This window comes from Ailuropoda melanoleuca, chromosome 16, assembly GCF_002007445.2.
Source record: "Ailuropoda melanoleuca isolate Jingjing chromosome 16, ASM200744v2, whole genome shotgun sequence".
Classification (NCBI taxonomy): domain Eukaryota; kingdom Metazoa; phylum Chordata; class Mammalia; order Carnivora; family Ursidae; genus Ailuropoda; species Ailuropoda melanoleuca.
In genome coordinates, this window is record NC_048233.1 from 64,145,694 (window position 1) to 64,168,932 (window position 23,239).

The 23,239-nt window shown below is 47.5% G+C and overlaps 1 protein-coding gene across 1 annotated transcript in view; it reads left to right on the top strand.

Moving 5' to 3' along the window:
- KIAA1549L (KIAA1549 like) overlaps positions 1-23,239 on the top strand; it is a 266,547-nt gene that overhangs the window by 220,125 nt on the left and 23,183 nt on the right. The window contains exons 17-18 of the mRNA XM_034645358.1: positions 3,717-3,767; positions 16,580-16,930. Coding sequence (XP_034501249.1) covers positions 3,717-3,767; positions 16,580-16,930 — 402 coding nt within the window. The remainder of the gene's footprint in view (positions 1-3,716; positions 3,768-16,579; positions 16,931-23,239) is intronic.

Sequence of the window (23,239 nt, forward strand, 5' to 3'; positions counted from 1 at the left end):
TTTTTTTTATTCTACAGAGATAGAAACAGCCAGCGAGAGAGGGAACACAAGCAGGGGGAGTGGGAGAGGAAGAAGCAGGCTCATAGCGGAAGAGCCTGATGTGGGGCTCGATCCCGTAACGCCGGGATCACGCCCTGAGCCGAAGGCAAACGCCCAACCGGTGTGCCACCCAGGCGCCCCCAGGGTCCCCTGTGTTCTGCTCTGGGTAAGAACACCTGTGGGGGAAGGGAAGGAAGCAGGAATAGGCAGAGTTAAAAGTTGGCTATGGTACAGCTACGACAAGGCCTCAGCTAAGCTCACGTAGCCCTGCAGAGTGTTCCCAGTGTGTGCGAAGCGTCTGGGCTTTCGTACTCTAGCGCTGACCATCACTGGGGGTCCTTGGGCAAGGCAGCTCTCTTAAGCCAAGGACAGTTGCTACAGAGAGAATTGACATTGGCGATTCCCACTGACGCCCAAGGCAATTGGGAGCTTGCTTTGGGAGCAAAGGGAGAGCAAAGGCAATTCCCAGCTGACAGCTGAGGGCTGGCCGCTGGCAGTGTACCCAGCAGCTGGAGTGAAAATCCTGCGGTCCTGAGCAGTGCTCTCCATGCCAGTTCCTCCCCACCTTGCGTGCTCCCTAGCCCACCTGTGCCCCCAAACCCCTGCAGGAGCCGGAGCCCAGGGGACTACCGAGAATTCCTTAGGCACTGCCATCCCTTTCATTTCTTCTAGCGAACATTTACTGAGTGCTGGAGCCATTTAGCATGTGTGAATTCAGCAACATGGGCCCTGAAAGACAAAGGAAAAAACTTAAATGTTGCCAAAAAATTAGTTTTTGCATGTAATCTATTCGTATTGTATATTAGAGATGATATGTTGCTTTTCATTACTTTGTAAGATTGTATACACAGGCCACGTGTGCTGTACCACAGGGATAATCTAAGGGCCTTTCAAAGTTTTACTTTCTCTGATATTTTTTTTTTGTAAGTTTCTCTGATCTCTACTTTCTCTGCTGGCGTTAGTTTGTAAGCCCCACGGGTGATCCCACCGCATTACCTGTGCAGGGCTGGAGAAAAGAAGGATGGAGTCATTCGAGCGCTTGTCCACACCAGTGGAGCAGATGGGTGGAAACAGGTGCAGCAGACTAAGGCAGTGACCTTGGAGGCCTGTTCCTGTCCGGGCCACAGCTGCCAGAGGAGTCCTTCCAAAGCACACACCCTTGCTTCAGTCCTTCGGTAGCTCCCCACAGCGCTCGGGTTAAGATTAAACCGTCAGCGCCTGGCTCAGACCGCATCTGCTCTGGCTGGCCCGGGCTCGCCTCCTAGCCGGTGCTCGCCACTCCCTCACCCACCCTGGGCTCCGGCCCCCCACGCCCTTCCCACATTCGTCATGTGGACTCACATCTCTGTGTCTCTCTGCCTGTGTTCGTCCCTCTGCTCAAGACATCCCTTCCCACCCACTTCATGCAGCCACAGTTTCTCAGCCTCAGCTGTGTTGGTTTTGGGGCTGGATCATCCTTTGTGATGTGTGTTGTAGGATGTGTAACTGCATCCCTGGCCTCTCCCAACGGCGACCGTAGCACCTCCAAAGTTGTGACGACACGTTTCCAGACGTTATCCTGGGGGCAAACCCGCTCTGGCTTGCAGACCAGTGATCCAGGCAATGCTTGCAGAACTTATCTAAACATTTTCTCCCCCAGAATCTTCTCCTTGACCCCTGTATCTATGGGGCTGATGGAGGTGCCTGTCCTTGGTGCTACCTAGCACGTGGGACTCACTCCCATCAAAGCCCTTACTCCCAGGCCTCCATCTGTAGGTTTACTTGTTTTATTTTCACCGTTTGACTCCTCAAGGACAGGAATCATGTTTTATTCATCCTGGAAACCTCAGCACTCGGAAAAGGAACCGGCACATGGTAGATTCAGTGTCTCTATTTGATGAGCAAACGAGCAAACAAGCGTGTCAGCCAGAAGAGGTGACTCCTGAGCTGAGACTTGAACATATAGGGTGGATTTAGGACGGATTTAGAACGCCAAGCCATATAAACATTTTATTTGACTGGCTTATCAAATCAGCGTAGACAAATGTATGTTACCGTTTGAAGTTCTGTCTAAGTAGTGGTTATCGGTTAGGACGTTTGGCTAACGTAACAGAAAACCCAACCCGGATGACATGATCTTAAATCATGAAGGGAAGGTATTGGGTACGATAAATCCAGGCATGGTCCGACTGGGGCTTCAGTTCCACCCCTCTGCTTGTGCGGCGCTGTCCTTCCACGTCGGCTTCATCTGCAGGTTGGCTCTGCTAGGAACTGGCTGCAGCAGATTTGGCCCCATATCTACATACTACATGGACCAGAAAAGAGAGAATTTCTCCTTTCCAGCCATGAGACAAAGTTTACGGGATTGACTCTAACTGAGCCTCCAAAGGTCAGGTGCCCACCCTGTGTATCCATCACTGTAGCAGTGGGGGTGGGAGTCTTACACGGATCAGTTTAACCCAGCCAGACCTCCCCGAGGGAGCTGGGGCAGGCTAGTCGCCCCCCACGCCGTTGGCTGAGGCCATCATGGTAGCCGCTACTCGAAGAACATTGGTGATTGGGCATTTTAAGGAACACTAGCCTAACCCTCCAGGTCGCTCATTCCTCCGGTGTCTGCCTCTCATCTTTGGTTCACTCTCCGTGAGGGAGAGTTGAGTGCGCTGAAGAGTCACAGACCGCTGTTCCTTGTGGGCGCGGGAAGGCCTGGCTACAGTGAGTGGTTGTGTTTTAGGGGAAGATAGAGGGAGAAAAAGGGATTTTGTGAGTCTGGCTGGTTTTTTCAAGACCTGAAAGGAGAAAGAGCAGGTCTGAGTGGGCGGTGGGGAAAGCCTGTTTTGTTACGGAATCGTGAGGACTCTCAAAACTAATCTTCTGGGGCACCTGGGTGGCTCAGTCCTTAAGTGTCTGCCTTCAGCCCAGGGCGTGATCCCAGGGTCCCGGGATCGAGCCCTGCAGCGGGCTCCCTGCTCCGCTGGGAGCCTGCTTCTTCCTCTCCCACTCCCCCTGCTTGTGTTCCCTCTCTCGCTGGCTCGCTCTCTCTCTCTCTGTCAAATAAAGAAAGAAAATCTTTAAAAAAACAAAACAAAACAAAAAAAACTAACCTTCTGTCCCCTTGCTGCCCACAGCACCAGCTCAGCTAAGAAAATGAGAGAAAGCAGGGGATGGCTCCCCTCAAAAGCACCCAGTGACATAGCTTCCCATGCTTCTGCCTTCCCTTTGTGCTTACTTTCCAGTTGAATCCTCTTTAAAAGATATTTGTAATTCATCGGCAGTGGCTCATGCCTCGTTCTCAGCGTTAACACATGGTGTTGTGTAATGGTCAGGCTCGTGGCATCTGGAGCTCGGCTGCCCTCAAGTTCCAGCTCAGCTTCTTACCAGCAGCGTGAATTTGGGTTACTGCACCTCCCCGGGCTTTAGTTTTCTCCTCTGGACAATGGGGACACAAAGGGCACCTGCCTTATAGGGTCGTTGTAAGAATTAAGTGAGACAACGCGGGAAAAGCATATCGAAAACGCCCAGTGAACATGAGCTGTTAGAACTAAGGCTAACAGATTCCATGAGGGAGAGAGGGATCCTATTTTTCGTTTCTTTTCCATCCCAGCACTCTACATCTCAGGACTGCTGGGAATTTTGTCACACATTGTGATATTGTGATTTATAATAAGAAATATATATTTGGTTTCCTTCCACTATTCCAGGCACAGAGCTCCAAAAACCCTTGGAATTTCCTAAGTGATGAGCAAATTAAGGTATGTTTTGTTATGTTAATGAGGTGATTTGAAAAGCACCTAAGGATGGGGCTGGTTGCACACAGTACCAACCACCAACCCTCGATTAGGGGGCTGGAACTTTCAGTGAAATTTGCAATTTTGCAGAGACTTTTAAAAATTCCATTTGCATGCCAATTGCAGAAAAGAAGTCACCAAACCATGGTACCTGCTCTGAAGGGTACCAGTCTCCATTGTCAGAGAAGCTCTTGAGAGGCGGGCTGCGCAGGAAGGGGCTGCCTGCACCTGGGCCAGATATCGCTTCTCCCCACAAGGGGAAGTGAAAACTCCCTGGACTTCGGTTTCCAAAAGCAGCTTTGTAAATATGTCTCTGCTTCCTTGGTGACAGGCAGCACTTGCACTGGGGCTGGTCAGCCCAGAGCTGGCGTCAGATGGCCAGAAGCAGCCCTAATTTTGTGTTGCCCAAAGGACCCTGTTTGGTAGAGAGAAAAATGGACATGGAGCTAGATCAAGGCGTCGTGGCCAGATGGCCTGGAAAAGGATCTTGCTGAACCCTCCAGTTGGTCTCTGGGCTCCTGATGTGAAGTTGCAGAATTTGTTCAGAATCTGTTCTCCTTGCTGAGCGGAGCTGTGATTAGCACAGAGCGGAAAATCAAGGCCTTGGGGCAAATTCTGGTACTCCGTAAGTGGAGAGACTGAGTGAGGCAAAGTGATGTTGTACACACTCGTGTGTCTTGGAAAGTATGGCCTTGTAAGACATCTATCTGTTACGAAAATGTCATTTATTATTGTCTAGTAAAACTTTAGTCATGAGACCCTTCAGATATGTATCAGAGGGCCATATGCTTGGAGGATGATTGCTAACACATATCATGGGAGTTTTAGAGATAAAGGAAGTTTCCAAAGGAATGTTTATATGTTAAAGGAAGTCGACTTACGGGATCTTGGAGGTCGGGATAATGCTAAGCTAAGATTGCCTTTTGCCCTTAGCAAAGTATTAACATCAAGGCAGTTGAGTTCCTAGAGGAAGGTCAATCTGCCTGTCTCAAGGACTTGTCAGCGGGCTCTAAGTTATAAGGAAATTTAGTTTTTTTCTCTTGCCTGTGTTCCCCACATCATCAAGAGCCCTTCATCCCTCCTCTTCCACTCCATTCTAAATAAGGCTATCTGATGTGGTGTCTAAATGTGACATCTCTTCCAATGGAGTGGGGGCCCCCAAATGTGGGGCGACAGTCAGGTAGAAGCTGGTGCCTTGGGCAGTAAAAGAATTCACCTGAGACAGAACAAAGAAGATAGAATATTGAACACACGGCAAGGGAGCAGGCAAGGAGCAGAGAGTGGGACAGCAGAGGAGAGGCTGTCTGCCACGAGGCAGTGGTTGGGGGCCATTTTTAAAGGGGGAAGACAAAGAGGTGTAATGACGTATGGACATATGGAATTTTCCCATTTTTGACAACTGTGCCTAGTTGTAAGTAGCCCATTGGTCAATTAGGGCTGATGGATATTTTGAGGTGAGTCACCTGCTGGGCTTGTCTGGATTCAGCCAGGGAGTCACTGTGAGCCTTTTTTAGGTCCCATCGCTCAAGCCTGTTTGCCTAAAAGCAGCCTCGACGTCTAATTCATTTTAGACACTTGGCAGTGTGTTTTCCTGGTAGAGGCTTTTGAGCAGAAATCCTCCAGGCTCTCATTTAAGATGAATTTCCATTTATTCATTCAACTAGTATGTATTAAAGTCGTACTATTTGCCATTCTGGGATGCAGCAGGACACAACAAAGTCCCTGCCCTCAGGGAGCTTATATTCCAGTAGGAAGAAAATGTGATAAACACCTGAGCACAAACATGGTCAGCACAATGTCAGAAATGCTCTTAATAGGTTGACCCGGGGGAAGGCTCTCAGGGGGAAGTGACTTCTGTGCAAAGACCAGAAATGAGGGAGCTAGCCAGGCTAGCCCTTGGGGGAAGAGCATTTGGGCAGAAGGAACAGCAAGTGGGAGGACCCAGAGGAAGACGTATGCCTGGGGAGCTCAGAGAACATCAAGGAGACCCAAGTAGCAAGATGCCCTTTTTTGGTAAAGGTCTCAGCTTCGTCTCCTTCCTTTGTTTCATCCCCACATCTCTTCTCTCAGCAAGCCTTGTCAGCTCTCTTCCAAAACATCTCTCGAGCCTGTTCATACCTTGTTTGTCCACGAGCACTCTAATTCACGCCCCTGCTGTTTCTCCTTACCTGGATGACCGCAAGAGACTTCTCAGTCACCCTCTGTAAATTCCAGTCACATTTCTCCCTTGCTTAAAATTCTTCAAGAGTTTCCCATTGCCCTTTGAAAACACTCCAGCCTTCTTACCGTGGCCTTCAAGACTCTACATGATCTGGGGCACCTGGGTGGCACAGCAGTTAAGCGTCTGCCTTCGGCTCAGGGCGTGATCCCAGCGTTATGGGATCGAGCCCCACATCAGGCTCCTCCGCTATGGGCCTGCTTCTTCCTCTCCCACTTCCCCTGCTTGTGTTCCCTCTCTCGCTGGCTGTCTCTATCTCTGTCAAATAAATAAATAAAATCTTTTAAAAAAATAAATAAATAAATAAAATAAAAAATAAAAAAAAAGACTCTACATGATCTGGCTCCTGCCTGCCTTTCTAGCCCCTTCTCCTGACAGCTGGGGCTCCAGCCACAGGGCTCATGTGTTACAGCTCAGGCTGCCCTAACGAAGTGTCACGCCCTGGTAACTTAAAACAACTGAAATTTATTTTCTCACAGTTCCAGAGGCTGGATGTCTAAGATCAGGGTGTTGGCAGGGTTGGTTCCTTCTGGGGGTCGTGAGAGAAGGATCTGTTCTAGGCTTTTCTCTCTGGATTCTAGAAGGCCGTCTTCTCCCTGTCTTCATACCATCTGCCCTCTTCACATCCCTGTGTCTGAATCTCCTCTTCTTATAAGGACATCAGCTCTACTGAACTAGGCCCCACTCTCATGGCCTCGTTTTAATTTCATTAGCCCTGCAAAGACCTTATCTCCAAATACAGTTTCATTCGAAGGTACTAGGGTTAGGACTTCAACATAGGAATTCGAGGGGTTCACAGTTCAGCCCATAACAGCCCACCTTTCTCTTTCTCAAATACTACCAGCTCTTTCCCATCTCAGTACTTTTTCACAAGCCTCCCTGTGATCATCACATGGCTAGCCCCTTCTCCTTCGGGTCTTCAAAAATGTCACCTCTTCAGAGAGGCCTTCCCTGACCATCCCCATAGAACTAGCTATGTTGCCCAAGCCATTTTGTTTTGTGTTATAGGATAAAATATATAGGTCTTTAGTGTACCACTGAATGAGCAGTGACACATGTGTGTACCCTTACAATCACCAGTCCAGTCAAAATATAGGACATTTTTATCAACTTCTGAAGGTCACACTGTCTGTACCATGCACCCCACAGGCAACCACTTTTCTGATCTCTATCCTCATAGTTTTACCTGTTCTTGGACTTCATGTAAATGGCATTATTTGGTATTTACTCTTTGTGTCTGACTTCTTTTGCTCAGAATTCACCTATGTTGGGACACCTGGGTGCCTCACTCAGTTAAGCATCCAACTCTTGGTTTTTGCTCAGGGCATGATCTCAGGGTCCTGATCTCAGGGTCGTGAGATTGAGCCCCACATCAGGCTCCACGCTCAGTGTGGGGTGTGCTTAAGACTCACTCTGCCCCTCCCCTCTGCTCTCTCTATTTGTCTCTCTTAAATAAATAAATCTTAAAAAAAAAAAAAAGAATTCACCTATTTTGTTGCATGTATCTGTCGTTTATTTATTTTTTTATTACTGAGTACTATTCTGTTGTATAAATATACCACTATTTGTCTACCACCCTGTTGTTGGACATTTGGGTTATTTCTAGTTTGAAGCTACCAGAAAATACTACTATAAATATTTTCATATTTTGTGAACATATGTGCTATGGTCTGAATGTTTGCATCCCCCCCAATTTTTTTTTTTAAGATTTTTATTTATTTATGTGAGAGAGAGAGCAGAGCGAAAGAGAGAGCACAGGGGCAGAGGGCAGAGGGAGAGGGAGAAGCAGGCTCCCCACCAAGCAGGGAGACCGACTTGGGGCTTGATCCCAGGACGCTGGTATCATGACCTGAGCTGAAGGCAGATATGTAACTGACTAAGCCACCCAGGCACCCCCCCACACTTTTTTTTTTTAAAGATTTGCTTCCCCCCAAATTTATATGTTCAAATCCTAACCTCTGATGTGTTGGTATTAGGAGGTAGAGCCGTTGGGAAGTGATGAGCTCATGAGTGTGGAGCCCCCATGAATGGGATTGGTGCCCTTAGATGAGAGACCCCAGAGATCTCCCTGAGCCTTTCTCCACCTGAGGTCTGCAATCCGGAAGAGGACCCTCACCCAGCCGTGCTGGCATCCTCAGACTTCCAGCCTCCAGAACTGTGAGAAAGACATTTCTGTTGTTTATAAGCTACCCGGTCCGTGGTATTTTGTTCTGGCAACCTGAATGGGCCAGGGCAATATGTTTTCATTTACCTTGGATAAATCTGTAGGAGTGGAATCTCTGGGTCATACGGTGTGTGTTCAACTTTTTAAAACACTACAAACGGGTCTACGAGGCATGTGTGCTATTGACCGCCCCACCAGCGGTGTGACCCTTCTGATTTCACTCCCCCACCTCACCAACACCTGTTCTTAATCTTCTCAGTTTTAGCGGCTCCAGCGAATGTGAAATGATATAACTTCCCTAATTACTACCAGTGTTGAGCGCTTCCTCATGTGTTTATGGGACATATTCTGTATCTTCTTTTATTGATAATGCCTATTCCAGCCGTTTGCCCAATTTTTAAATCGACTTGTCTTTTTGTTCTTTACGTATAGGAATTCCATATATATCCTGGTTACAAATCCTGGTATGTTCTCCTGGTCCATGGCTTGTCCTTTCATTAGGTATCTGATAGAAAAGTACTTTTTAGTTTTGGGTTGGTTTTTTGTTTTTTGTTTTTAAGATTTTACTTATTTATTTGAGAGAGAGAGAGCACAAGGGGAGTGGGGAGGCAGAGGGAGAGGGAGAAGCAGGTTTGCCACTGAGCGGGGGGCCCAAAGCAAAGCGATGGGATGCAGGACTCCATCCCAGGACCCTGGGATCATGACCTGAGCCAGGGGCAGACGCTTAACTGACTGAGCCTCTGGGCACGCCAGAAAACTAGTTTGTAGTTTTGATGAAGTCTTAGGGCTATTGAATATGCTCGGGGACCAGGCAGTAGGACTGAGCTGTGTCCTAAGCTGTGTCCTGTGTTGGAGCACTTTCTAGAGTAAGGTACTTGAGGGTCCCAGCAGGACTGTCATTTCCTTCAAGTCTGTTCTGCAGTGCTTCAGAGAAGCTGAAATCACGCGGGTACTCAGCCCCTGTGTGAGCCATCTTGGTGCGCTTTTTTGAAAACAACCCTGAACGGGTTACAGGTTCTCCCTCTTTCCACTAGGCACCCGAGCTCAAGCCCCTCGTGGGGGAGAGGTCATGTGTTCAGGTCTGGAGAAGAAATGGCCTTAATTTCTTCTAAATACCTGTGGCCTTTGCTGCTGAGTGATGATAAACCGTAAGAATCCAAGGTCTGCAATATGTGCATATCCTCTGACCCCATAATTCCACTTCTAGGAGTTTCACATAGGGCTGAATCCATGGTTGTGTGCAGAGCGTCAATCACGAATATGCTTATTTCAGCTTTGTTTCTGGGGCAAGATACTAAGACACCGCCTACAAGAGGGGTCTGTTCCATATAGCCCGAAAACTCCATATAGCAGAATGGTATTGATGAGGTTGGGGAATATACGTGAGGTTCAGTGGGGTGGATTCCGGAGCCGACGACCAAGAAAGAATTCTTGAGGCATCTTTGGTGCAAAATTGGTGGTTTATTAAAGCACGGGGACAGGACCCGTGGGCAGAAAGAGCTGCTGCACTGGAGTTGTGAGGGGTGCCTGATTATACACCGTGGGGTTGGGAGAGGTAAGGAAAAAGGGACGTTGAGAAAGGACTTTCATTTGTTAAAGAAGACTTACAGGATACCCGAGGCCTTGCCATTGCCAAGTTAAAGGTTGTTTACCCTCTAGTAAGGCATTAACATGAAGATAGTTGGGAACTTCCTGGATTCCTAGAAGTATCTGTCTATGATCTGCAGGCTATAAGACATTTAATTTTATCTACATTCCCTTCTGGAAACTAGGTTAGTGATAGAAATGCTTTGTTCTTGTGAACTGCTAAGACATTTGTAAACTGAGGGAGACTTAAGTCTTGCAGGATTGTGGTCTCTACAGGTTAACTGCTTCTTTGTCCTTTAACAGCCAGGAGTGCCTGAGAAGCGTCAGGTACATCCCATTGGGGGGGGGGGGCGGGGATTGCGGGGTGTCAGTTTTTGCTTTGTCCTCAGCTTACCTTCTGTTCCCTCATCACTATGAAATCATTTAAAGTTATTCTCTATAATACGTATATTTACCGGCAGAAACATTTCACAATATTGTATAAAAAGGGTTTCAGGGGCGCCTGGGTGGCACAGCGGTTAAGCGTCTGCCTTTGGCTCAGGGCGTGATCCCAGCGTTATGGTATCGAGCCCCACATCAGGCTCCTCCGCTATGAGCCTGCTTCTTCCTCTCCCACTCCCCCTGCTTGTGTTCCCTCTCTCGCTGGCTGTCTCTATCTCTGTCAAATAAATAAATAAAATCTTTAAAAGAAAAAAAAAGGTTTCAAAATATTACATACAACCCCATTTTATAAAAAACCTTATATATGTATATAAATGCATACGTATATGTGTATGAGTGTTTGTGTATTCTGTTTATAAAAGCATGACCCAGAGGGCTCAGTTTGAGTGTCTGTGTCAACAAAAGTAATTTTTAAATACTTCTATTCCTTTACTCATATTTTTCATATACATGAAGGTGATTATATCTTGCCCAGTAATACTTACAAAATTCCCTAAATTCCTCTCCCGCTCATATGTCATGGCTGCTTCTGCGCCCCTCTCCAAAATCCCGTTTAAAAATCCTGTAGCCCACACCCCTTCTGCCTGTTTGTTCTCCCCCACTTCCTATTTTCCATCGCAATAGCTGGAGAATCTATGTGGCCAGTGCTGGGCCCTCCTTGAAAGGGGGGAGGGGGGGAACTGCAGGGCCAAGCTCACACTCTTTGTATTGGCCCAGGATGGGGTAGTGGGGGGAGGGGTTGGTGGAGGGGAGTGATAGCAAGGCTCCGGCATTGATAATCTTCCTTCTATTTCATATGCATAGAAAACATCTGGAAGGATACACACAAAGGCCAAAATGTTAGCAGTAGTTATTTCTGGCGGTAGGATTAGAGTGGATTTGAATTGTCTCTTTTTGCTTATCTGTGTTTTCTAATTTCCTGCCATGAACAGACGTTCCCTGATTAATTTTTTAGAATTTTTATTGAAGTCCATCTTGATTAACTTATAAAAATAGTTTAAAAAAAATAGTTCCCCAGTGCTTCGGGAGGTTAGAGAAGCAAGTACGGCAAACTTCCAGTTAAAGAGGTTTAAAAATAAATTCTCTGTCCCAGACACAGCCCCCAACATTGAACCTAGTCAATTCTCAGCCGACACTGGGAGGTTTGTCTTTGCTCCTGTCTCCCTCTTTTTGTCAAATAAAAGCAAAAGGTATTTTCAGAAATGTACAAGTTAGAGAAGGGCTATGGGCAAGTTAAGTTAAGCCAGTATACACATGCTATGCCTTAGCTGGAGAATGGGTACAATCTCAAGGACGGGTGAAGTAACACATATGGAAAACCCAGGACAAGGCTGCTCATGACAGGTCCTCAAGTAGATCTGAGCACCTGCCATGTTAAGTTCTGTTGCTCATCAGACGATTCCTGGTTCCAGCTTTGGGCTCAGCCCTGGATTGGAGGCTGTGCATAGAAGCCTGAGACACAGGCTCAGTCCTGTATGCACTCCCAGTCTATGGGATGAGACAGATAACAGTAATGACAGCCGCTGATAATTATTAAATGCTGATGTGCCAGACACTCATGGAAGAGGTTTATATGTATATATTGATGTTTTCCATCTTTCTAGGAATCTATGAGATATCTCCGTAATTAGTTTATAGTCTGTCCTGGTCACAGAAGTCTGTTTGTCCCTCTGTCAGAGCCCGTATCTGTGGTATGGTAATCTATCTGTTTAGATGTGTACAACGGGTAACAGCTTGGGGGTCAAAATCTGACTCTCTGGGTTCGAATTCCAACTCTGCCAATTATAGGCAACATATTCAATGCCCCAACTTCTTCCTCTATAAAATAAGGACAATCAGAGTTGCTAGCTCATAGGTTATTGAGAGAAAAAGAGTGAGAGGTGCCTGGCTGGCTCAGTAGGTAGAGCACGCAACTCTTTTTTTTTTTTTTTAAGTTTTTATGTATTTATTTGACAGAGAGACAGCCAGCTAGAGAGGGAACACAAGCAGGGGGAGTGGGAGAGGAAGAAGCAGGCTCCCAGTGGAGCAGGGAGCCCGATGTGGGGCTTGATCCCAGGACCCAGACGCTTAACGACTGAGCCACCCAGGTGCCCCGAGAGCCCTCCACTCTTGATCTCAGGGTCGTGAGTTTGAGCCCCATGTGGGGTGTAGAGAATATAAATAAATAAACTTAAAAAAAAGAAAAAGAGTGAATATATATAAAGCACTTAGGACAGTGCCTGGCACATAAGCTGTGAGTAAATGTGAGCTGCTGTGATTATTGCTGCTGTCTTTGTTGCTTGTCCCCTCCTGTAGACTGGGAGCTTCTGGAGGGCGGGCTCACCATCTTATTAATTGCTGTGTCCACAACTCCCAACCCAGGGCCTCGTTGAGATAATAATTGTCTATTAAGTAAAAAAGCAAATGTATCACTGCTCACATGTTTCCAGTTGGGGAAGGAAGGTGGGCAGGGGTATTTCCTTCATGAGTAGACATGAGATTCCCCCAAGAGTGGTGAGAGTAGGAGGAACCCAGGCCTTCTTGGAGAAGATAGAGTCCAAGAAACAGTAAATGTGAGAACCGGAAGGTCCTTCCGAGATCAAAGCTCATCTCCCCCATTTGACAAACTAGGAGCCTGAGGCTTAGGGAGCTCCTGTGACTTGCCTGTGGTCATCCAGCTCGTCAGCATTGGCGTGAATGTGTCAGGGAATGTGGGCCCTTTATCCTAACCTCATGTTCTCCCCCATGGGCAATTGGACAGAATTTCTTTTTGGTTTAATTTCACAAAGTTTTTTTGAATATGCCAAGTGCCTTAGGCTAAGCTCATAAGAGACAGAGGTGCCAGATTTGGGCAAGATAGACATTAAATAAGCAAATACAGGTGTGCTGAGGAGGACACCCAGGGTATAATGACAGTTTGTCTTGTTTCCATTGGTAGATGTCAAGAGACTGAAAAACCAAATGAGAACAGTGGGAAAACAGAAGGAGGCTGGAACAAACCTATTGAGGTCACTTGGGGTATAACTCTGGGCCCTGCAGCTAAAGGATGCAGTGGGAGCCTGGAGAAAGTGTCTCTACCTCCTCATCGAAGGTCGTATCTCCCCCACCAACCTTAGTCCGAGAACTCCCAAGCCCAAGCCAGGGCTCCTGGGAGAGTGGCAAAGCAGGGAGTTGTTGCTAAGAACTGTATTTTTGCCCTGCTTAAGGCACAACTATAAATTCACGTAATAGATCCACCAATATGACTGGAAATGCATAGGACAGCTCAGGGGTGGGAAAAATCATAGCTCACCCCAGAGCCATTAATCTTCCACGCGGGAGTAGTTTAGCATCAAGCATCCATTATTTATTAGGGAGACGGGGAGGTAGGGAGGAAGGGCAGCGTGTGGGTAGCAAACAGCACTGACAGGGAAATGTAACAGGCAAGGTGCTGCAGCAGGATGTGGGAGGGATGGGGGCTGGGAGAGCCAGGCTCCGTCACAGCGACCCCTGGGTGACTTGGGAGAAGTCACTTAAACCACTCCGGCTTTGACGGCCTCATCTTAAAATGGGGCTTGGATTAAATGGTCTAAAGTCCTTTCAGGGTCTGAAATTCTGTCCGAAATGATCTCTGCGTTAAGATAATTTTTTTCAGAAGTTGCATTCACTACCCTAGGAAGATGTCACCAAACCATCAGGGAGCACATTTCCGGGAGAGCCATCTCAAGTCTTTCCCTAAAGATCCCCAACTGATAAGAGCCCCATGGGGGACATGCACCCAGGTGTGAAATGTTTTTGAGTTTGTTTATCAGGGCAAAAGTAATTTTGCATTCTACTCCATAACCTATTTTTGCTTGTGTTCCTATAAAAATAGTATTCTCAAGTCTTACTGTAGATGTTTGTTGATAAACCTAGAATTGAAGGTTGACAGAGAACCTCATCTTTTGATCTTGAACTATGGCCATGCCTTAACTCTGGGTGATAAGATTACAGGAGATGTCTCATTTCTTCTGGGTGTTTTCCGTGTTTTCTATTTCTTCTCTAATGCACTTCTATTAATTTAATACTAAAGGAAAGTGAATACATCTTCAAAATAGGAAAAATAACAAATTTCTGACCTTCCATATATAGATTTTGGGGAAGAAAGACTTCCCTTTATGAAGGAGTTCCCCAGGGACATTTTCTTGTTTTGCTCTATCTCATGTATCCAAGAGACTCACGCATAGTAATTACATGAGAAACAGGTGCAGTTGAATACATAAAAGTAATAATAATGACAATTATGGTGACGACCGTGGCCATTGGGTTTCACCATATGCTACTGTTCTAAACTCTTCGTACATATCATCATATTTAATCCTCATAAGACCCCTGGAGGCAGATGCTACTGTCCTCACTTTACAGATGAGGAACTCAAGCGACAGAAAGTGAAATAACTTTCCTGGTTAGAACACCGTTTATGCTCGGTCTTCTATCTTCTCAAAACACCTTTTATTTTATTTTTTATTTTATTTTTAAAAGATTTTATTTATTTATTTGACAGAGAGAGAGAGACAGCCAGCAAGAGAGGGAACACAAGCAGGGGGAGTGGGAGAGGAAGAAGCAGGCTCCCAGCAGAGGAGCCTGATGCGGGGCTCGATCCCAGAATGCCGGGATCATGCCCTGAGCCAAAGGCAGACGCTTAACCGCTGTGCCACCCAGGCGCCCCTCAACACACCTTTTAGATCTGGCCTTCGCAACAGCCACTTGACCGTACCATCGTAGCGGTCCCTTAGCTTTTGCTTCTGCCCTGAGGCTTCTCGGTCTCTGTTCCATGGGACACCCATGGGAGTCCCTTGTGCCCATCTGGCACCTGCACAAATCTCAGAGTTCAAGGACACTTTCAGGAGCAACTCTTGACTAGTGAGGGATGAGAGCTGGTGGACAAAATTTTGTAATACAGTCCTCAGGCATGTTCTGCCTGGTTCCTCGGGGGTCCCAGGGGGAGTAAGCCTCAATTGCCCACAGCAATCACTAATTTAGTGCCTTCCCTTGATGGGCTTTTTTTCCTTCCCCCAATTTACTCATTCTAGGCCCTGACTCCTATTCCCTAGAATTGTTTTCCAAACGAATGGTCTGTACATAAAGTATGTTTCAGGTCCTGCTTTATGGGAGGACCTCAGCTAAGACATTGCCCCAAGGTCACCCAGCTATTAAATTGTGGCACCCAGGTTCCAGGAGAATATTCATTCTCTATAAAATAATAAGAAGCACCCAGAACCAGGATTTAAATACCTAATCTTTTTAAGTGGGTGTGTGTGTATGGAGAAGGAGTTTACACGCATACCCCAATAGGCTTGGGAGTAGAGTAAGTACACCAAAGGTTCATGGATTTTTAGACTTTTTTCCCTCTTACCTACTGTCTAATTTTGCTAAAGTGGCAGTCTGTCTCTACATCATAGATGGAGAGCAGGATGGCAGACTGATCTATGCTGCTCTGTTCTCACAGAACCCTCAAGTTCTTTTAGCAGACAGTAGTAGCCACAGACCTGCTCGAGTGAACGTGGACTAACTACTCTCCCACGACCTCACTCTCAGGCTATCACAAAAGCAAGTCTCAGACCCAGAGACCACGACACAGGCAGACTTATTAAATAAGCATTCATTAGCAGGCAAGCGTGAGACAGTCCGTGCAGCCTGCCCTGGAAACGGATGACGCCCCAGGCTCTGCCCACTCAGGTACTGCAGCTGCCCCCTACATGAAAGGTTCACTGGAGGAAGGCAGGAGAATATTCTAGATCTGTTGGTCTCAAACCTGAGCAGGCAGGAGAGTCTCCTGGAGGGCTGGTTAAAGCACAGGTTGCTGGGCCCTGGACCAGAGTTTCTGATTCAGTGTGTAGCCCACTTTGAGATCAGTGGTCTAGAAGCAGAATTTTGTTGCTCTCTCTGATAAAACTGGCATCAGGCAGCCAGTGATTCCCTACATGGCTGGACACAGGACCATTTAGAGGGTTAGTCCAGAGTCTAGAGCACCAACCATTGGGGTATAGACTACCAGACACTCTAGATCTTTTACCTAAAAGGCATGAGGGTGGAGAATGTTTCCAAGGAGTTTTAGAGAATACCACTAATGCCATCAATGAAAAGCCATTTCTCATCATCCTTAAGCCAGTTAGCTAAGCCCGCTGCATCGCCGGAGCTCTGGAAAAGTGAAATGCACATGGATAGCTGGTGTGTGGCCTTCCAAACACAATGCTAGCTGACCACCCCTGGAGGGGGGGGATTCCTGGATAGGGCAGCTAGATGCTAACATAAATGAGCCCTACACCTAACAGCACGCGTCCAAGCTGCACATTGTAAAGTGCAGACAGCCTTAATGGGAAGGAAAGTTCATTAACAAATCAATGGGCATGTGTTTGATTCCCCCAGACGGAGCCTGAGATCATAGAGGAAACCAACATTGACAGAGTGAATGAGCCTCGGGGCTACGCCAGGTCGAGGCAGGTGAAGGGCCACTCGGAGACGTCCACGCTGAGCTCCCAGCCCTCCATCGACGAGGTCAGGCAGCAGATGCACATGCTGCTGGAGGAGGCCTTCAGCCTGGCATCCGCGGGCCACGCGGGCCAGAGCCGGCACCAGGAAGCCTATGGCTCCGCGCAGCACCTGCCCTACTCGGAGGTGGTGACCAGCGCTCCGGGAACCATGACACGGCCCAGGGCAGGGGTGCAGTGGGTGCCCACCTATCGCCCAGAAATGTACCAGTACAGTCTGCCTCGGCCGGTAAGTCAGACGTCCCACCCACCTGCCACCAGCGGGTCAGTGCTGCCCAATGTGTTCCCACAGGGGTCTCAGGGAGGGGCCTTCTACGGATAAACCACCTGGGGATTTGGAGACAAACTTTCTGGGCTCTCATCCCATCCTTCACCCATGATCCAAGCCTAAGCCCGTGGGCACAGGCACACAGGAAGCCCCTTACATCAAACCATAATACATCGTAGAATGAATTTCCTTTCCGACTATCCCTCCTGTAAAGGCTTGGCCTCATTCTTCATGCGCTGGTGGTTTCCTGCATTTCCAAGTGTGAGGACCCATTTTAAATGTCAGAACACATTGCAGAGCTGTGTGTTAGGGGGCCCTGTGCCTGGTGGTTCAGAGCAGAGGCTCAGGAGGCCGGTGGTTTGACTTTGAGTCCCTGTTCCACTACTCACTAGCCTTGGAGACAGCTCTTAAATTCCCTACAGGTGAAATCAACAAGAAAAATAACCTACTTCCTAGGGTTGTTGTAAAGATTAAACGAGTCGATCTATCTAAGGCACTTAGAATAGAATGCCAGGCACAGAGTAAATGCTACAACAGTGTCAGTCATGCCTATTTCGTTTGCTGGTAAGTGCACTTCAGGATCAAAGAAAGCATACAGTGACTGAAAGCTTCCATGATTTAAGCAAGAATTTTAATTAGCGTGCATTTCACTCATTACCAGAGCATATACAGTATCTTTTTTAAAAGATGGATTAACCATGGACCATAACGAACAATGCATTGTGCGTGTATAGATTTCATCCTCGTAATAGTCTATGCCCTGTCCCCGAGGGTTCCTCATTAATAGAGCTTTATGAATTGTCATTGTGATGTGTAATAACCTAACAAAAGCCAACAGTTGTTGTTTTACTTTTATTAGGTATTGATCATGCTAGCTCATTTATTTAGTCCTTACTACAAGCCACTGACGCAGGTACTCGTTTTATCCCTATTTTACGGATGAGGGAACTGAGGTTACACACGTGTTCAGGTCCCACAGCCAGGAAGGGGCACCGCTGGGACCCAGAGCCAGGTGGTCGGCACCAGGGCCCGTGTTCAGAACCAGCACGCTGTGCCCCCTTGTGCAATGTTACAATACCTCTTCATCCATAGTATTTCTTTCACCTGCAGTAGACTGGGACACCTATGGGCTTCTGGACCCTCTGATAATTTCATGCCCCTCCCCTCCATGGTCCACACCACACAGGCACTTAACAAATTGCTGCTATGCTGTGTAACTCCATAGCCCGCACACTATCGTGAATTTCCTTATTCTCCTTTGCTCCAGATTCCTCCCTCTCCTCCAAGGCACTGAGATGTCGCACCTTGACCCTGTTCCTCATCCCCTCTGTCAGTTCCCTCTCTTTGAATGTCAGTATCTAGCCTTCCTTTCCTGTTGGCTAAGCTTGAGCAGGAGAGACTGAAATTGATTTCAAACTGACCCTCTAGGGTGGGATGGCTGTGTACATGTGGGACCACTGTCTGTAAGCATTTGTTCTTAGGTTGGCAGGTGCAGAAATTTCTGTCTTATCTATTCACTCCACAGGGATTGGCTCCTGGGAATTTGACTCACGCTCATTAGGCTCCCAACAAGGATTCGAACTTACAACCTGCAGTGAGAAGCTGGCTGACCGCATGGGCCAGGATACTTACGTTTGCTGGTCAGTGTGGTCTTTCATTAGGTAGAAGCCAGCTGAGGAAGTAAGACAGTGTCAGAAGGAGAGCTAGTTATTACTGGAGCTGTCCTCTCCGTCTGTGATAGGCAAACCTGGAGAGTACAGACAAGGAAGGACATGGGGTACACAGCAACCATCTTTCTTACATCCCATTTTCTGAGATATGGGTAAATACAATGCAAAATTCTTAAAATAGTTTTTAAGCTAAAATAGAAGACTTTGGGGCAATGCCCAGATCTCAGGAATCTGAGTCTGCCTCCACCATCAGGGAAGTTTGCCGGTATGTTCAGGAAGCACCACCTTCCGGAAGGGTGTCAGCAACTGTGGGGCCACCACTGGCCATGTTCCCATCACTTGGAGTCCAAACATCCTTTTTTCAGAAAGGGAAAAATTCTCACTGAGCCTTACAAATCCATCACCTGTAAGAGACTTTTCTTTGGGCCTCATGTTACAGTTTGCGCAATTACAGTTTTCTAATTGTCCATTAAATCGGTACCCACGCTTATGGGCAAAGAAGGGGTTTTGCTCACTGAGATTTAGAAAGCAGCCGAATCTTACCACATGTATACGCAGCTCTGAAGTGTCTGTCCCCTGAGAAGAGTCACCTGTATCCATTCTGTATTGATTCACACTGACTTCAGTTTCTCCGGCTCATCCTTCTTGACCTCCAGACATTGACCCCATCCCTGTACTTGCCCTCAGCCCAGAGTAGAAGGGCACACGGCGGCTGAATGACCGTAGCCTGTGGCTGCAACTCTGAGCCTCGGATTCCTCGGCCATGAAACGGTGGTGATAAGAGGGCTTCCGTGAGGGTGAAGTGGCCGTTCGTGGAAAATGTTTAGCACAGTCCTGCCCCCGGGGAGCACCTGCTACTTATTTGCTGATATTAATCAGAGGGCTTCCGATGATGCCTAGCACCTCAAATTGCTCGATCGATGGTGGTCATCATTATAAAAATATTTTGCCCTTTTCACTGAATTGCACTAGTTATATCCCTTCTCCTGACAGTTCTGAGACTACACCTTTTCCTCCTCCCGCTCTGTTCAATCCCTTTAAGAGCGTGCTCCGGGTGCCCCAACTGAGGGTCCCAGAGAAGCTTCACTGCTGTTGAAAGATGATTCTGAAGAACAGCAGGGCCCCTCTGGCTGGAGGCCAGACTCTGGGGATCCACAGAGAGATCCGATTTGAGAGAGAAAAACTTAAACAACCAGGATGAGTCTTCCAACCGATGATGGAAACCGCACCCATGGTGCCTCAGTGTAACAAAACCATCTACAAATTTCATGGTGGAACATATGAAAACCCAGATCATTCTGTTTGTTATAATATGGGGTTGGCCGCGGTGCCAGGAAGGGCAACAACATCAGCATTCTAGGCTCGAACATTAAGGCCACCGAAAACTGGGAAAGAACTGAGAAATAACACAGCGGAGAGATGGGCCATCAGACCAGAACAATATCAAAGGCAGTTCTCTTGTTGTGAAGGCGTCCTCTTTTTTGCCAACACATGTCGTCCCTATTTTCATAAAAGGAAAAAAAAAAACAGCTAACAATACACAGTAGAAATAATGATTCTTAACCCAAGTTCTTGCCGAGCCCCCTCGTGCTATGATAATGTGGAAATCAGTAGAAAAGGTGGCAATTTAGAATGATAACTGTGATTACTTTCCAGCGTCCCGAAAGGAAACGCTTGGAGCTCCGCCGGGGATAATTGGAAGCTGGCGGTTTTAAATGAGCTAGGCCAGGCTGATGGCACTTATATCATGGGGAAGGTTACTGTTGGCAGCCTGGGACTTCCGCAGTGCAGTCTGGGAGACTCTCGATCATATTTCGCCCCTGGAATCTGTGAAGAGATTGGACTCGACACCTAATGACCGATCCAGTTTTGCCGGCAGCCTAATGGGTCTGTGTCAGGTGGACTGAAAATACCCTTCAGCCTTCCCGTTGGTGTCAGAGGAAGGTTAAACATCCTCCCCACTAGAGGTTTCCAGGGGCAGCTAACAGTAATAATTACAACCACGTCAGCAGTGGCCGTATACTGAGCTCCGTTACGTACCGGACACGAAGCTAGGTGCTGTGTAGACATTACTCCTTCTACTCTAACAAGCATCCTATGAGGTCAGTATTATTATCCCCATGTACTCAGTGAGGAAACTGAGGCTCAGAGCCCCGAAGAAACATGCCCAAGGTCACACAGCTGTCAAGGGCAAACATGGGGTTAGAGCCTAGAGCTGTCTGACTTCAAAGCCCACACACTTTCCACCCTTTGGTCCAGTGAGGCTCGGGGATGTCTTCCAGGCTTTGAGGAGACTCAGATCCCCAGAACGTCAGAGTGTGATCTCATCAAGGAGCGGACTCTGAGAGGATTTTGTCCATTCCTATCACTGCCGCTTAGAAGGGAGACATCTCCATTAGAATGAAATCGAGAATTTCACAGCTTTTTTTTTCCTGTTCTCCCCTCAAAATCAAAACAAAACCTCTGTCGATGAGATATGCAGACCTGTCAGGTATGAGTCCGCATCGGTGGCAACACTTGGGTTCAAGAAATAATTATGTTTCTTATGTTTCTCCAAATCTGATTTGAATCTGTTCTGAGCTCCCATCTGTTCAGATAGGTGGGAAATTCAATGTTAGCTTTTATTGGGCTCCCTCCACGTCTGGTTGCTCCAAAGTCATTGGTGGTTTGAGGCAGTCGGAACACCAGGAGAGGGTCTGTCCCCGGCACTGTTGGTGGGGCACTCACTGCCCCACTCTCGGGGGTCCTTAAAGGCAGGTCACATTATCACACTGTCCTACAGCCTTGGTGTGGGGATCTTTGCCTCTGGCTGCCCTGAGGAAGCCCCCTTGAAAACCAGCTGAGTACCCAACATCCAGCAAAGGCATACCCCTCAAAGCTTAGAAAAATCAAGTGAGTAAAAACCATAGTTTATCCAGAAGGCTGCTTGGGAAGGGAGAAAGGGAGGTAGGAGATGAAGTCTGGAGAATACTTAGCCCACAAAATTCAGGGGGTGCAGGACATATATCTTTCTTTATTTTTCTCTTCTCCATGTGCCAAAAGCTCAATTTCAGTTCAGAGTCTCCCTCCCTACCCCTGGGTTGAGCTGTTGCGGGGTCCTTCATGGTGCACAGCATGGTAAAGCGGTGGGAAGAAGGCATCAGAATCTGGTTTCAGTTTGTCCTCATCTAACTACTCCGGCTGGCGTCCTTGAGAAGTCCTTGTTCCCATCTAGTCTCCAGCTGTTAGTCCAGGAGGAGGACAGCTGGATCCTGGGCCTCCTGTTTGCACGCTCTGTCCAGACCCCTCCCCCCTTCCTGCCAGTCTTGCGTATGCTCATTCCCCCTCTGTCACACACACACACACACACACACACACACACATCCTATCCCTCTCCCCTCTCAAGCATCTTCCTCGTATTAGCCTCTCTCCCCTGCCCCCTCCAGAGCAGACAGGACCTAGAGCCCCCTCTCCAGACCCATCAGCATCTAAGCCCTCTGGCTTCCCTCCCACTCTTCTCCACTTCCCAACCCAAGGGTGTTTACCTATCTAGGGGCAGAGTAGTCTAAATGTACCTCTCTTCTTGCAAATCTCTTCTTTCAGCATCAACTTTAGGCCTTGAATGCTTTAGCGATTAGGTTTTTGATATTCAAAATCCTAAGTTCAATAGTTTGGGCTATCGAAACTCCAATGAGAACTGGCTCTTGGGCCATCCTCAGTGGCCGTGGCTATGGCCTTCCTTCCTGGGGCAGGAGGGTGGCATGCCCCTGCTGCTTGGGGTAGGGGAGGGGCCCTGGATTGCAGCAATCGTGGGGAGAAGAAAGTGTTGATTACTACAATTACTGTATCAAAAGATTACCCTGTCTCAGAAGGAAGTGAATATTACTTACAGAGGACCCACTGTGTGCCAGATGTTACATTAACATATAAAATGAGCCTTTCAAACAGCCTTTGGCATGGGGGTGTAATACTGTTAACCACCATCACCTGGGAAAGTGAGACAGTAGGCACAGACAAGATAAGTTACTCAAGGTCAAGCAGCTGGTAAGGATTAAGCCAGGATTCAACCCAGGTTTTGTCTGATTTCAAAATCATGCCCTCTCTACCACACCACCCTTTGCTCAGAGTTGCAAGACAGCGCCCTTAACTGGCTATGGGATTTTGGACAAGTCAGTTTACCTCTCTGGGCTTTAGTATCCCCCTTGGTTAAGGTAAGGAGTATGGTCTCAATGTCTCCTGCTCTCTTTCCAGCTTGAATCTTTTATGATCCCAAGGCCTTGGAAGCCGTAGATATGACTCTATCAGTAAGTCGCTCATGGTGAACTGACAGATCAAGATAAGCCCTGGGTTTTCCCCATGGCCTTAGTCTCCAATTACCAAGTCCTCTGTTTTCAACTAAATAAGAACTATCCTTCTGGAAGATTTTACTTCCTACACCAGGATGTAAAGCTATTTACAGCCATACGTAGATGCCTGTTTTGCCTGGAGCAGTATTGTCAGGTCAGCACAATGCACTGGAGGGGGCACCATGCAGGGCAACCCAGCACTGTTAGCAGGTATGGAGAGATTGGTGCATCCACTCTGACCTGGGGCTGGCTTCCTGGTACTGGATAAAAGCCTC